Raw genomic sequence first — 14,336 nt, forward strand, 5'->3', positions numbered from 1 at the left:
TCAAGCTCAACAACAGGGAGGTAGGGATGAATAATCTGCTTACTCTCGTGGCATCATGGTTGCATGGCTATTTCAGGGAGGGAGTGAAGAGTTAGGAGGAATAAGTGAATCTACTTTTAATTCTAGCTGAGGTAGTTAAGGAAGGCTTCCTGGAGATGGTAACTTTAATCTTTGAAGGGTGAGTATTTTTCAAGATGAACAACAGGCACCAATTTATATAAATGTGTGTACATTTTAGTACATTCTTAGTATTTGAGTAGTCAGTGTGAGCTACATGCAGAGAGCCTCAGGAATACAAAACAAAGGTCATCAGAGTACCTGTTTTTGAAGTCTATACTTCATGGGGGTGATCAAAGAGAAATATAACACAAAAGAGAAAAGGGAATGCCATGACCAAGTACACTCTTATTTGGGGGGATAGATCAAAAGTGTGAACTCAGAAAGGAAGCTAGAATATATTTTTAGTTGCTATTTTTGGTAGAGGATGCAAGATATGTGCTGTTTGATTTTCATTATTTCACTTCATCTTTACAATCTGTGAGGGACATCCTACTGGCAGGCAAGTGGGAATAAGAAAACTGAGCCTCAGAGTGGGGGGGTCACTTGCTAACGTGACCGAGGGGATATTTCCCAGGGGTTCTATTTTGCCAAAGTCCTTCATAAAAAGGACTCAGTGGTACACGTACTGTTTTATTCTTAAATGAGACTGCCTAAAACTTACTGAATACTTGATTTTTAGTGTCTGCTGTCTGTGAAGCCCTGTGTTTGTTAAAGGGCCCCCATCCTGGAGTAGGGGACCTCTGAAGCCCCAAACAGCTGTGAAATTCTGCATGTTACCTTCTCATTGCACATGGGTTTGAGTGGCCTCAAAGGAAATAGGATTCTTGCCCAAAGTCCTACTTAAAATTCTCACTTTGGTTGGGGGAGGTTGCCTCTCTTTCCCCCAGTTTGTTTACCCGTACCAGTGAGTGTTCTTCGTCCTCAGAAATGAAGGGAGCAATCTTGGGGAGTTGCTCTAGATCCAGCAAGAGTGAGAGGTGGTACCAGGTGAAGAATAACAGTCCGCCCTTTGTGCACATAACCTTTAGGTGATACCAGCTCATGACCTGTCATTACAGAGCCCAGATATGTTCCCGTGCAACATTCCTACTCACGGAGATGTGAGTGCTTGTGAATTTTTATTTCTAGTTTCTTACCCATGATCCACTTGACAGCTGGAATCACGTCTTCCTGGTCATACTGACCTTGAGTGTGACTTTTTAGCCTAATATCTCATGATTTTGGAGAGCGAGAACCAGCTCTTTTTTGCAGCCATTGCTTTCCCCAGTGAGCTGTCAAACATCAATAGGCATTTTGTGCGCTCTCCATCTTGGCGTTCTAGAATTGAGTAGAAGTGTGTTTCATGACCTGTTTTCTCAAGAAGCTGACCAAACTGGTTTCCTTGATCTCGGAGACCATCTCACTGGTCATCTTCTTTCCCCAGGCACGTTTTAAATCTTGTAAAAACGAGCAATGTTTACAGAACTGCCTCGCACTGTCTCACATTCACTGTCTCCTGATTCCCCAGGTATCACGAGATGCTCAGATGTTGCTGCTCTCCTCAAGTTGATGACCCGGATGCAAGAAGAATGAACTGAGTCTGATAATAAACTGAGTCTAAGACTGGTCCAGAGTGGGAGTGGGAGTAGGAATGCCACTGTGGGAACAAGTGACCTGGCTGGTAAGGAATGCAACGTCCTTCTGAGAGCCTCCTCTCTACGTCGTCCCACAGACCACTGCTTCCTCACTGGAAAGGGCGCGGAGGACTTTGCAATCAGGCACCTAAAATTTGGCTGAGCCAACATAAGACTTTTGCTGCAGAACTGAACAAGACATTACTTCATTTAATTTTTTTTGCATCTTCTAATCATTGAGCAACAGGCATAGTCGTTTTGCTTTGAGAACTGTAAGCCAGATTCATTGCTCTTCATTTTGTGTATGATTTTCAAAATGATTGACTTGAGCTTCCTGACAGAGGAGGAGCAAGAAGCCATCATGAAGGTGCTGCAGCGGGATGCTGCCCTGAAGAGAGTTGAAGAGGAGAGAGTCAGGTAAGGGGCTGGCATGGGGGAAGGAGGGACAGTCTGTCAGAAGATGGGACACGTTCTGTTCTCAGCCATAAGTGGAAATTCTGACTTGGAGCTTGAACTTACAGGTTTTAGGTTTTAGGTTACTCCTTGGATGGGGAGTTCTTTCCTTCTTAGTATCTCTTAATTAATCCCTTAGGACTCCTGCCAGAAATAGTCTTTTTTTTTTTTTTTAAAGATTTTATTTATTTATTTGACAGACAGAGATCACAAGTAGGCAGAGAGGCAGGCAGAGAGAGAGAGGGGGGAAAGCAGGCTCCCCACTGAGCAGAGAGCCCGATATGGGGCTCGATCCCAGGACCCTGAGATCATGGCCTGAGCCGAAGGCAGAGGCTTTAACCCACTGAGCCATCCAGGTGCCCCTGAAAAATTTTTTAATTCCTAAGATTTTTAAAAGAAAATAAATCAGGAAGTAGCTCCTATTTCTGCATACTTTGAGAAATATTTGAATTGGTTTCAACAGCAATTGAAATTGGCTCTGACTGAGCCACTCTTTCATCTGTGTCTCACAAGAAGGAGTGGCAGCTTCGACACGTGCTTGCTGAGAGGAGCCCACATGTTCCCTGTCAACATTCCCTCTACTTTCCACTCACCCACAGGGTTGGTAGAAGGAGAGTGAGAGCAGGATGCCAAAGGAGTGGGCTTGAGCCCAGGCCCTGCCATCTGTTACCTGTGTAACCTCGGGCTTTGAAGACCTTGAAAGGCTTCTGGAAAGTGAGTTGGTGTATTAACTGCATAATCCCCATCCCAGGAGTTATCTGAAAGGAGCATAAGCCATGTTCCTATTTCCTGGGACACAGGGCCATGAGTAATGGATCTATTGGCACCATTTCCCATATTTTGACCCTAATCAAACATGCTGAAATTCACTCTAAGCCCTTCAGAGCATCTATTTATGGCTAATAATAGCTCGTAGAGACAGTGCTTAACAAACTAATGATTCACAAATGACAGCAATGAACAGATTGCAAAGGGCATTTTTCTGAGCTCAAACACACTTGTGCAGTTGGTAGGGGCTCAGGGTGGGATATAATTATGCCTCCTTGATGTGTGAGGAAGTTGACTTTGAGACAGGTCAGGTGACTTGCTCAAGCTCATACAACCCATAGGTGTCAGGATTGAGAGTTACATTCTGGTCTTCAGGTCCTCATGCACTAACTCTGCCACTTTTTTTCTGAGAAAACAGTAGCAGACCGGCCATCCTGGCACCTGGCCATGGAGAACGGGGCGGCTGCTTGGTATGAGGTAGGACGCTGAACTGTGATGGTGACAGGTGCTGGAGAGCCTAAGAATGGGACTCTTTACTAGTCATGCACCTCCCTACAAGCTGCCTGTAGTCCTCTATACACCGGGATATGGGGTGGGGGCTGTTCTCCATTTTTAGCAAGTGTGGTGTCTTGAGTATTTTTATCCATGAGGGGCAAAATTTACCCTAATCCAATCCTCCCTCAGAACCTTTTGGTAACACTGATCCTTTACCGAAATACAGTTTATAAAGCCCTTTCATGAATGATGTCCTACGTTTCCTCACAACCATGCTGAGAGTTGGTGAGGCAGGACTGTTACACCCATTTTAAAAAATAAGGAGTGAGGACAGCACAGAGACAATACTAGCTGATTCTTAAAGCATGGTGGGAATTCCTTTATCCTCTCAGGAGGCAAGACAGGGAGACTTGGAAAGAAAGTGGTGGAGCAAAGATGGCCCTGGGCCCCTCTTCCTATGATGTCAGGATGTGCGGACTGTAACTACTGGGTTGCTGAATTCCTTTGATTCCTCCACTGATCAGTTGTCATGTGTGGTCTGCAATTCTGTGTCCCTCTGGGTTAGGGAGAGAGCTTTGTCTTCCTCCTCTTTTAAATGCACTTGGCCCTAGGGACTGCAGGCTACTGAGTCTTCCCTGGAGTTGTGTGTTTGAGTGGAGGTGTTTTATAGGCATCTGCATAGCTGATAGAAAAATCCTCCAGAAATGCCAAATTCTGGCAGGAACTGGGCTATAAGGGGTGTAAGCATATAGCCTCTGGTACCAGCTGTCAGCAGCCCCAGTGACAGGGAGTCCCTTAGTTAAAGCAGTGGGTTTGCAGATTCCCCTTCTGTTCACTGTTTCTCAGGGTGCCCCAGCAGCTGCTGCTGCTGCTTTTTTTTTTTTTTTTTTAAAGGATTATTATTTATTTATTTGAGAGAGAGTGAGAGAGCATGAGAGCGGAGCGGACTCGATCCTAGGACTCCAGGATCATGACCTGAGCCGAAGGCAGTCGCTTAACCAACTGAGCCACCTAGGTGCCCCACAGCTGATGCTTCTGTAAACTGATAGCGAGAAGTCTTGGGATGGCAAAAAAAAAAATCAAGTGTGAGTCAAGCCCTGTGTACTACCACCACGCTGGGGAAGGCATCAAGCACCTGATGTAGACTCAGCCACAGATAGGTTTAGGACTCTGGTCCTGGGGAGGAGTGATGGTGCATGGTGGATGGGGAATGGGGCGGCCGGTGAGTGTGAAGCCCATAGCGGGTGGACACAAAGAGGTGTAGCCCGTGGCCTGGCCTGCTTCACATAAAGAGGATGGCGCTCTGACCCCTCTTTGATTTAGGACTGAAGGGACTTGTGGTTATGGGTCTGAGGCTTTCTGCCCCTAGGCTGGTGGAACTGGATCTCTGGTCTTTGAAAATACTGTTCCGTAGGCTTTTGCTTGCAGCCCCTTTGCCAGCCTCTGGCTGGTTGTCTTTGACTATGGATTAGCTTTCCCTATAGCCTGACAGCTCTGGAAAGATTTTTTGGTCCCTATCAGTGATTTTACAGAGGAAGAAGGTAAAGCCCAGAGAGGGAAAGTGACTAGCCCAGGACCAAATAATCCCTGCCAGAGCCGTAGTAAGACAAAGCTCTCATTCCGGTGCTATTCCCTCCACCCCATGCTGCTATTATTGCCCTTTGCAGTTTGGGAAGCTGCAAGCTGTCTTTGTTAATCATTTGTTAATTTGTGAAGCACTGTCTAGGAGGTATTATTAGTAGCCGTAATCAGACACTCCAGAGTGCTTGAAGTGAATCTCAGTGGGTTCACAAAGCATCATGTTCAGTTAGGGTCAAAATCATTGGTATTCTTTCTTCACAAGATTAGGGAAGAAGTCCCCTGCTTAACCTTGGAGTCAAAAGTGACATGAGTCTGAATCCTCTCCTCACCACTGATCAATTGTGGTTCACTGGACAAATAACTTAACCTCTCTGAGCCTTAACCCAGAGACTGAGAATGACCGTTAACACCAAACCCAAAGGATGAGAGTGAGGATGAAGTAAGATAATTCTTTATCTTAGCATGTAAGAAGTGATAGACATATTTCCATTCCCTTATACCCCACTTCACCTCTGCTTCTAAAAAAGGGCAGAATTCTATGCTTGATAATCTGACTCCTTAGGAGGAAATTACTCCACAAACTCTCCATTATTTAATGCAGTGAAGTTTAATTGAGCATCTACTAAGTACAGGGAACTTCTCTGGACAATGATATGAAGAGAATTCTATAGTAATTAAAATATGGTTCCCGCCCTCAAGGAAACTGACCTTTATCAATAAATTATTCATTATCAATAAATTATTTATTATATATTTATATATAGTATATAAATATTATCAATAAATTATTTATTATCAATAAATTGATAATCCACTTTGCACATTTAAAATCTCAGCTTTGTTTCCCTAACATGATTTTACAGTTTCCCAATACTTCTCCCTAGCTGGTGTGTGGTTTTAGAAACACAAATCATAATTCTGATATTGGCCTAAGCAAAACATCATTAGAAAGGCAAACCTGCTACTATAAATCATTCTGATCTTTCGAATGCTAATTTTTTATGGACTGTGGAGTATGATTCTCCTATAGCTCTGAAAGGATCTCACTAATGCAGTGAAGCACTATTGCCCACTAAGACCAGGTGCTGCCTCCCAGTGCTTTTCAGCACAGCTCTAGGTGAGATTTCACGTTCACGCTGAAATCTGTTTGCCTTCCCTGACATATCCAGGGCTTCCAGTTGTTCACAACCTTGCTCATCTGAGACATTGTGCAGATGACTTCATCTCTGTGTTACCTCCGGTCTGATTTCATGAATGAGAAAGAGGAGTGTCACCCAGGGGAAGTAAGCGTTCAGTTCCCAAATCACTCTACCTGTTTGTGGTAGAACATGGACTCAACCCAAGGGAACAGCCACTGTGGTGTCTCAAGAGGCAGCTGGAAGATACCCGTCCCAGGTCACGGCCACCCCACAGTTGTGTTTCCCGCTGCATCTCTGGGCACACTCTTTACCATGCATGGATATTCAGCTCACTCCCTAACTGCTGGAGACATTCCACAGACCAGCTGTGAGGCAGATATCGGGTTAGATTCTTTCTCTCTTCCTACCGCTTTTTCTTTTTAAGAAACACCATACTGCATACACATATGTAATTTTAGTCTTTTATGGTTTGAAAATGAGACACTCTAAAGGTGGTGTTTCCTGTGCTTGGCGTCATACTGTCAGCAGGATATCCCAGCACCACTCCTCCCACCCCCGTGCACACAGAGCCACATCGCCAGGACGGGCATTCTTACCATAGATAGCATCTCAACTGTGACCACATCTTATAATTCTTAGCTGTTCCCCTAGGACCTAGTTTTTTATTTTTATTTTTTTCCTAAGTAAAGGCAGTTGGCATTGAAGAACTGCTTCCCAGGACCTCTGGGTCCTGGGTAGAGGAACCAACATTTGTCAAGAAACCATATTGTATACAGAGCTCCACATGCATTTGCCCCTTTCATCTGCATAGCAGTAGTAGCTGAACCTGCTTAACACTGAGGAAGTGAGGTAGAAGAGGTCAAGCTCCCTGCATGATTGAAGCCTTGTGCCTCACACTGCAACACCTGTGCTTTCCACTTGCTGTGCTGCTTCTCAGCAGATGGTAGGGATTTACGATGTGTCCACAACACAAGGGACACATGTGTCCTCCCATCTTCCACTGTGAGGAACATATGCAATTTATTTCATTCTCACATGTGTTGGTTTTCAGATTCTCTTTGAAAGGTTAATTCCTTTGTAGAGTGAAGTGTGATGGTCATCTTAGACACCAACATCATGTTTGGCTCACTCAGGATGGAGTAGCAGAAACAGCCTTGACCAGGAGCCTGCACGGCTTTTGGTCCTGGCTCTGTGTGACTTTGGGCAAACCTCCTAACTTCTTTGGCCCCAGAGTACTTTCAATTCACACAGTGTAACCATCTAGTCTAGAATATACTGAGGGGTTTAAAAAAAAAAAAAAAAAGGCTGGGGAATGGGCCAGTTAGCCTCTCTGGACAGCCTGCTGGTTCTTATCTAGTTGATGAGATGACATCAACCAGATAGGCCTTTGCCAAATCATGATGAGTAGCTGAAAGCTGGGGTGTGTTGTGTAAATAAAAAGGGGGGAAAAGAGGATAGGCTGAGGGAAAACTGTTGAGGCCAGCCTGGAGGGTGTCCCTGCTTTTCTGGCTTTCCTCTGGAAGTGTTCACACTCTCTCTCTGCAACACAGGAATTGAGACAGGCATTGGGCTGTCTAAAATTTTGAATTTTTTAAAAAAGATTTTATTTATTTATTTGACAGAGATTATGAGAGGAGGCAGGGAGGTAGGCAGAGAGAGAGGAGGAAGCAGGCTCCCCGCCAAGCAGAAAGCCCGATGTGGGGCTTGATCCCAGGACCCTGGGATCATGACCCGAGCTGAAGGCAGAGGCCTTAACCCACTGAGCCACCCAGGCTTCCCTGAAATGTTGAATTTTTTATGCACAATTCTGAGAATATGGCTGGTATTAGTGGGGATTAATGAACTGTGAGCTATGAACTATAAAGGGGATTAATGAACTAATGAACAAATGAACAGATATGGCCTTTAGCATAAGGAGGAGACAAGATGGCTGTCTTTTACAATTGACTAAATTCTTCGTATGTGATGGTGAGATTGTGGGTATTAAATGAGATGATGCATGTTAGGTGACTTGCACAGGGCTAGTACAAAACATGCTTTGTGTGTATTAGCCAAAAAGAATGGAGGCGTGTCCTGCCTGGAGGGCCAGCAGGACCCTGTCCTGTCTGGGCCGAGGGCTCTTCCTCTAGCTTCACTTAAGCCCACCAGCCTGTGGGTGTTAAGTGGTCTCTTCTCCAGCCTCAGCTCTCTCCTATGCTCCGTGTGCCTACATGCATAGGATGGTAAGGGATGAAAACTGGGATCTTAAGAAACACCTTTTTCTCACTTCAACTAAGTGGTATAAGAATTAGAGAATCAAATGCCATTTTTTATTGGTACAATTAGAGTTGATGAAAAATGAGACATCAACCCGGGCTGATGGAGAAGATTGTAAGAGCACCATCTAGATGGTGGGATTTTTTTTTTTTTTATGATCCTATATCTTTATAAAACATGAGTTTTAATGTCACACATACATATTCATCTATGAAATATTCCAAATGACTAAGATTAAAAAAAGAAATTGATTGATTAAACCTAGCAGGGATTATCATGTGAGGAAAGACATAAATGGCACTTAGTGAATTGGAGTAGTTTCTTATTCTTTTGCCACTTCAGTGATAAGTTAGAAACCCCCTCCGAATTCCTAATGGCTCCCAGCCTTCCAAGGGACTGCGTGTTTCTGCGGACCTGTCTCAGCCAGCGTGTGCTCACGGTGCACTGAGAGCTTAGCATGGTCAGGGCTTCTAGACAGTTGTTTGGGGAGGAGCAGGTCCAGAGTAGCACAGGGGCACCTACAAAATGCCTCTCAGCCAAACACCAAAAATAAGTAAATAAACAGCCTCCTGAAGAGGAATTGAGAGCTGTTAGGTTAGGAAGGTTTGTGATTTCTTTCAACAAGATGATGGCTGATGCTCGATTTCATGTTCGTTCCTATTCTTCCAAGAGTGAGGTACCCTGCCTCGTCCAGAGAAGTCACTGCCATTGTGACGGGTATGGTTCACTTAACCCCAGCAGTGGTAGGATCACTCTTATCTCTTGCCTGACTCAGACTGGGGTGGCCATGGAGCATTTATGTGTTCTTTAATTTACCCACTTGCCAAACAATTGTTGGGTATCAGCTTTGCGCCAGGCTGGGTGCTGGGTGCTGGCCCGACAAAGGTGATTAAGATGTAGTCCTCACCTTCAGGGAATTTGCAGAGTTGACAGATTAGTGGGTGAGACAGATGTGCAAATAGATCATTGGAATATGGTGTGGTCAGTGCTGGGAGTACATGGGGAAGGGCAAGCTGTTGCCCTGTGCCTTGGCAGTCAGGGAAGGCTTCCCCCTGGCGGTGGCATATGAGCTGGGTCTGAAGCAATGTGCTGTCCAGTGAAGTGAGGACAGAGATCCTGAGAGACTTCAGGATATAGTGGCCTCCTACCAAGATGGAGACACTGCTAGGGGCTTTTAGGTAAACACCTATTTAATCACCTCAGAAGTCCTGTCGAGTAGGTCATATTTCCCCCGGTCTTTACAAAGAACTGAAGCTTCGAGAGGTGCACTAACCTGCCCAGGTAGCATATAGGAAGGACCTGTTTGGGAGAGTCTAACGCTCATAGTCTTTCTGCCAGGCCTTTCTGTTTCTAATGTTTAGGGAGGTCAGAAAGAGCAATTTGGAGAATAGTAAGAAGTCTAGAGTACTGGCAAGTAGAGTCTGAGGGTAAGTGCTGGAAAATGAACTTGAAAAGGCAGCCTGAAGCCAGGCGGTCAGGGGCCTCATACGAAATGCATTCACTCCACAAGTACTAAATAAAATCCCACTATTTTCCAGAGATGACAAGCAAAGATATATGGAGTACAGGCTGTGCTGCTGGGGCTCATTTTCTAATCAGGGAACATGGGAAGGACTTCTCTCTTCTGGAATTGAACTCAAACTTGGTCCTTTGGTTGGAGAAGGCAAAAGCTCCATCAGCAGCCCATAGGGGATTGTTTGCCCCATGGAAAGCCATAGGCAATTAGAAACCATTAGAAATGTTTAGTAATAACCAGGACCTCTCTGGTGATTCCAAATCATGAAGTGATGACTCTCTTTGTCAGGGTTTGGGGATGACAATGTGTGTCCAAGTGTTGTGATTGGGTGTGTTTGGAATGGAGTCACTTCTACCCAGGTAACTGGGAGAGGAGAGAAGGTTCCAGCAGAGAGTTGAACTCTGGGTAAAAAGACACTCCTCAGGCACACTTAGGAGAGAGGAAATGTACTTGCTAGAATCCCTCCTTTTGCCCCACTCCCAGGTATGTCAGTGTGCAGTGCTCACACACGGCCCTGATGTCACCTTGGTGTGGCCATAAAACATGTTCTCTGGCTAAGACACATAGATTTGCTACTTTAGGAAGGGTGCATATTAGCTTGAACGACAATCATGAAACCTTCTTGGACTTCATAGTATAGTACCTTCCAGAAGTTCAAAGTCAGCTTAAGGCTTTTATACCCCTTTATTTTATGACTATGTTCTAGAGTTTGTGATTCTCATTTTATTGAGATGGATGGAGAGATGTGGAGTTTAAAAGACTTGTCAAGTAGAGGGCTGGCTGAGAAGATTGCAGAGTAGGAGGACCCTAAGCCTGCCTCTTCCCAAGGATACAAGTAGATAACACTCCCATCTGAAGACTGGCAGAACAAATTCCACAACTAAACGGTGAAGAGGCCAGCTCAAAGAAGGTAGAAAGGGCCAAAACCTGGTCTCAGAGTGAAGTGGACTGGGTCCATCTGCAGTACAGAGGGAGCTGGTGGCACAGAAAAGGGTGAAAAACAGACTTTCACACTGGAGAACCCACAAACTGGAGGATGAATCCCCATAATATTTGCCTTTGAAAGTGAGAGGAGCTGAATTTGTGAGTTCTTCAAGTCAGTGGGATTTAAAGCCTGGAATGTTAGAAATCAGGGGCTTTGCTTGGGGGAGAGCCTGGAGGGCATTAGGAAGCCGAGGCCCCAGCATTAAAGAAACAGCACACAAACAGCTAAAACATACAGCTAGAACCAGCAGTTTGAAAAATACTGAAGGAAGACAAGAGGGAGTGATTTGCTCATCTCAGAGCGTGGCTTGTGGCTCCGAGAGACAAGAATCATGGGGCAACACCTCCAGGAACAAAGGAGCTGGCAGGTGCCATTTACCTCCTCTGCTCCCCAGCATAAACAACAGCCACCTGCAGGAACCAGCCTGGCTCTGACACTTGTTTACCTAACTTGTTTAAACCAAGACACACCACCCTGCACTTTGCTGGATCCTCCCTTTTCAGTCACACTTGCCGTGGTTTCAGCACTCTGGGCCCCTCCCCAGGAAGACCAGTGCAAATCTGGCCAACAATACATCTCCTCACCCAGGCATTGTGTGGGACATCTTTTCCAGCTACAGAGGCAGCAGGTCTCATTATGCAAACAGACAACCACACACTTTGTTAAAATGTGCCCCACTCCTGCTGGGGACCAAACACTGCCCATGATAGGCAAAGAGAGCCTCTGCAGACAACTGGACTAAAGGAAAAAGAGGTCAAGACTCAATAGCAGAGGATACCAACACACCTAGGAAACATTCCCTTTGCCAGGCCCTGGGGAATAGGACATGCAGTGTGGGTCAGACAGGATCTCTTCTTTATAAGGCTACTATTAAGAGCAAGAGACGTAGGGGCGCCTGGATGGCTCAGTGGGTTAAGTCGCTGCCTTCGGCTCATCCTGGGATCGAGCCCCACATCTGGCTCTTTGCTCAGCGGGGAGCCTGCTTCCTCCTCTCTCTCTGCCTGCCTCTGATCTCTCTCTGTCAAATAAATAAATAAAATCTTTAAAAAAAAAAAAGAGCAAGAGAAGTAGCTGACATATCTAACACAGAAACAGACACAGAAAATCAGTCAAAATGAAGCAGAGAGATATCTTTCAAATGAAAGAAGAGGACCAAACCATAGCAAGAGATGAGTGTGAAATGGGTAAAAGTAATATGATAGAGAATTTAAATTAATTATTATAAAGATATTTACTGGAGAAAAAGAGCGGGGGACATCAGTGAAACTCTTAACAGAGAGCTAAAGAATCAGATCGAGAACACAATAAATGAAATTAAAAATACATTTGATGGAATAAATAACATGCTAGATGAAGCAGAGGAATAAATTAATGACCCGTAGACAGAGTAATGGTAAGTCACCAAGCAGAGCAAAGGAGACGAGAGAAAATTATGCAAATCGAGAACATCTTAGGGACCTCAATGATTCCATGAACTATAATAACATTCACATGGTAAGGATCTCAGAAGAAGAAGAGAGAGAGAAGGAGGCAGAAAATTCATTTGAAGAAATATCTGAAACTTCCCTACTCTGGTGAAGGAAAGAGAGATCCAGGTCTGGGAGGCAAAGAAATCCCCCCAAAATTTCAACTCAAGGAGGTCCACACCAAGGCACGTAGTAATTAAAATGGCAAAAAATAGCTATTAAAAAAATGTTAAAAACAGAGAAAAGATGACAGACAGTTACATACAAGGGGAAATCCCATAAAGCTGTCAGTGGATTTTTCAGCAGAAACTTTGCAGGCCAGAAGAGAGAGGCAGGATGTATTCAAAGTGCTGAAAGGGAAAAATCTGCAGCCAAGAATACTCTATCAAGCAAGGCTGGCATTCAGAATAGAAGGAGAGATAAAGAGTTTCTTAGACCAAGAAACTAAAGGGGTTCATGATCATTAAACCAGCCCTGTGAGAAATATTAAAGGGGGCTCTTTGAGTGGAAAGGAAGGACCATAAGTGAGAGTATGAAAAGTAAAAAAAACACAAAAGTGGTAAAAATAAATATTTCTTTAAAAATTAGACAAAGGATTCATAAAAGGATGTAAAATATAATACCATATACCTAAAACATGGCAGAGAGAGGCGCAAAGAATGGGCTTAAGCTTAAGTGCGTATCAACTTAATATAGATTGCTGTATGAAGAAGATGTATACAAAACAGTAACTACAAATCAAAAACCAGTAATAGATATACAAGAAATAAAGAGAGAGGAATCCAAATATATCACCAAGGAAAGCAACAAGCCATGAGAGAGAACAAGAGAAGAAAAATCAGACAAAGTCTGTAGAAACAACCACAAAACCCCTAACAAAATGGCAATAGATACATATCTATCAATAATTACTCTGAATATAAATGAACACCCAACAAAACACAGGGTGACAGAATGGATAGAAAAACAAGACCCATCTGTATGCTACCTACTGGTGACTTGTTTCCGACTAAAACCATAAGAAAAAAAAAATCTGGAAAGAGCAGAAATACATGAAGATTAAATAACATGCTACTAAAAAAAAATAATAATAATAACAAATAACATATGACTAAAGAATGAATGGGTCAACCAAGAAATCAAAGAAGAAATAAAAAATAACATAGAGACAAATGAGAATGAAAACACAATAGTCTAAAATCTTTGGGATGCAGCAAAAGTGGGAGTAAGAGGAAAGTTTATAGCAAAACAGGCCTACCTCCAGAAGCAAAAAAAAAAAAAAAAAAATCTCAAACAACCTAACTTTATACCAAAAGGGGCTAGAAAAAGAACAAATAAAACACAAACTCACCAAATGGAAGGAAATAATAAAGACTAGAGCAGAAACAAATGACATAGAAACTAAAAAAAAAACCAAAACAACAACAACAAAAAAAAACAAACAAAAAACCCACCTCAGTAGAACAGATCAATGAAACCAGGTGGTTTTAGTTCTTTGAAAAGATTAAAACAAAATTGATAAACCTCTAGCCAGACTTAAAAAAAAAAAAAAAAGTACCCAAAGAAACAAAATCACTAATGAAAAAGGAGAAATAACAATCAACACAACAGAAGTACAAACAAATGTAAAAGAATATTATGAAAACTTGGGGTGCCTGGGTGGCTCAGTTAGTTAAGCATTTGACTCTTGATTTCGGCTCAGGTCATGATCTCAGATTTGTATGGTTGAGCCAGGAGTTGGGCTTCACGCTGGGCCTGGAACCTGCTTAAGATTCTCTCTCTCCCTTTCCCCCGCCCTCTGCTTGCTCATTCTCTTTCTCTCCCTCAAACAACAACAACAAAAAGAGTATTATGAAAACCTATATGACAATGAATTGGATAACTTAGAAGAAATGGATAAATTCCTAGAAACATATAGCCAACCAAAACTAAAGCAGGAAGAAATAGAAAAGAGACCAATTACCAGCAGCAGAATTGAATCAATAATAAAAAAGCTCCCAGCAA

The 14,336-nt window shown here is 43.5% G+C and overlaps 1 protein-coding gene across 8 annotated transcripts in view; it reads left to right on the top strand.

Moving 5' to 3' along the window:
• The window catches only part of SYTL2 (synaptotagmin like 2), a 120,136-nt gene that overhangs the window by 49,075 nt on the left and 56,725 nt on the right, over positions 1–14,336 (top strand). For all 8 annotated transcript variants that reach the window (XM_032357437.1, XM_032357448.1, XM_032357449.1 and 5 more), the window contains exon 2: positions 1,568–2,090. In XM_032357437.1, coding sequence (XP_032213328.1) covers positions 1,978–2,090 — 113 coding nt within the window. In that variant the 5' untranslated portion in view covers positions 1,568–1,977. The remainder of the gene's footprint in view (positions 1–1,567; positions 2,091–14,336) is intronic.

This window comes from Mustela erminea, chromosome 9, assembly GCF_009829155.1.
Source record: "Mustela erminea isolate mMusErm1 chromosome 9, mMusErm1.Pri, whole genome shotgun sequence".
Lineage (NCBI taxonomy): Eukaryota > Metazoa > Chordata > Mammalia > Carnivora > Mustelidae > Mustela > Mustela erminea.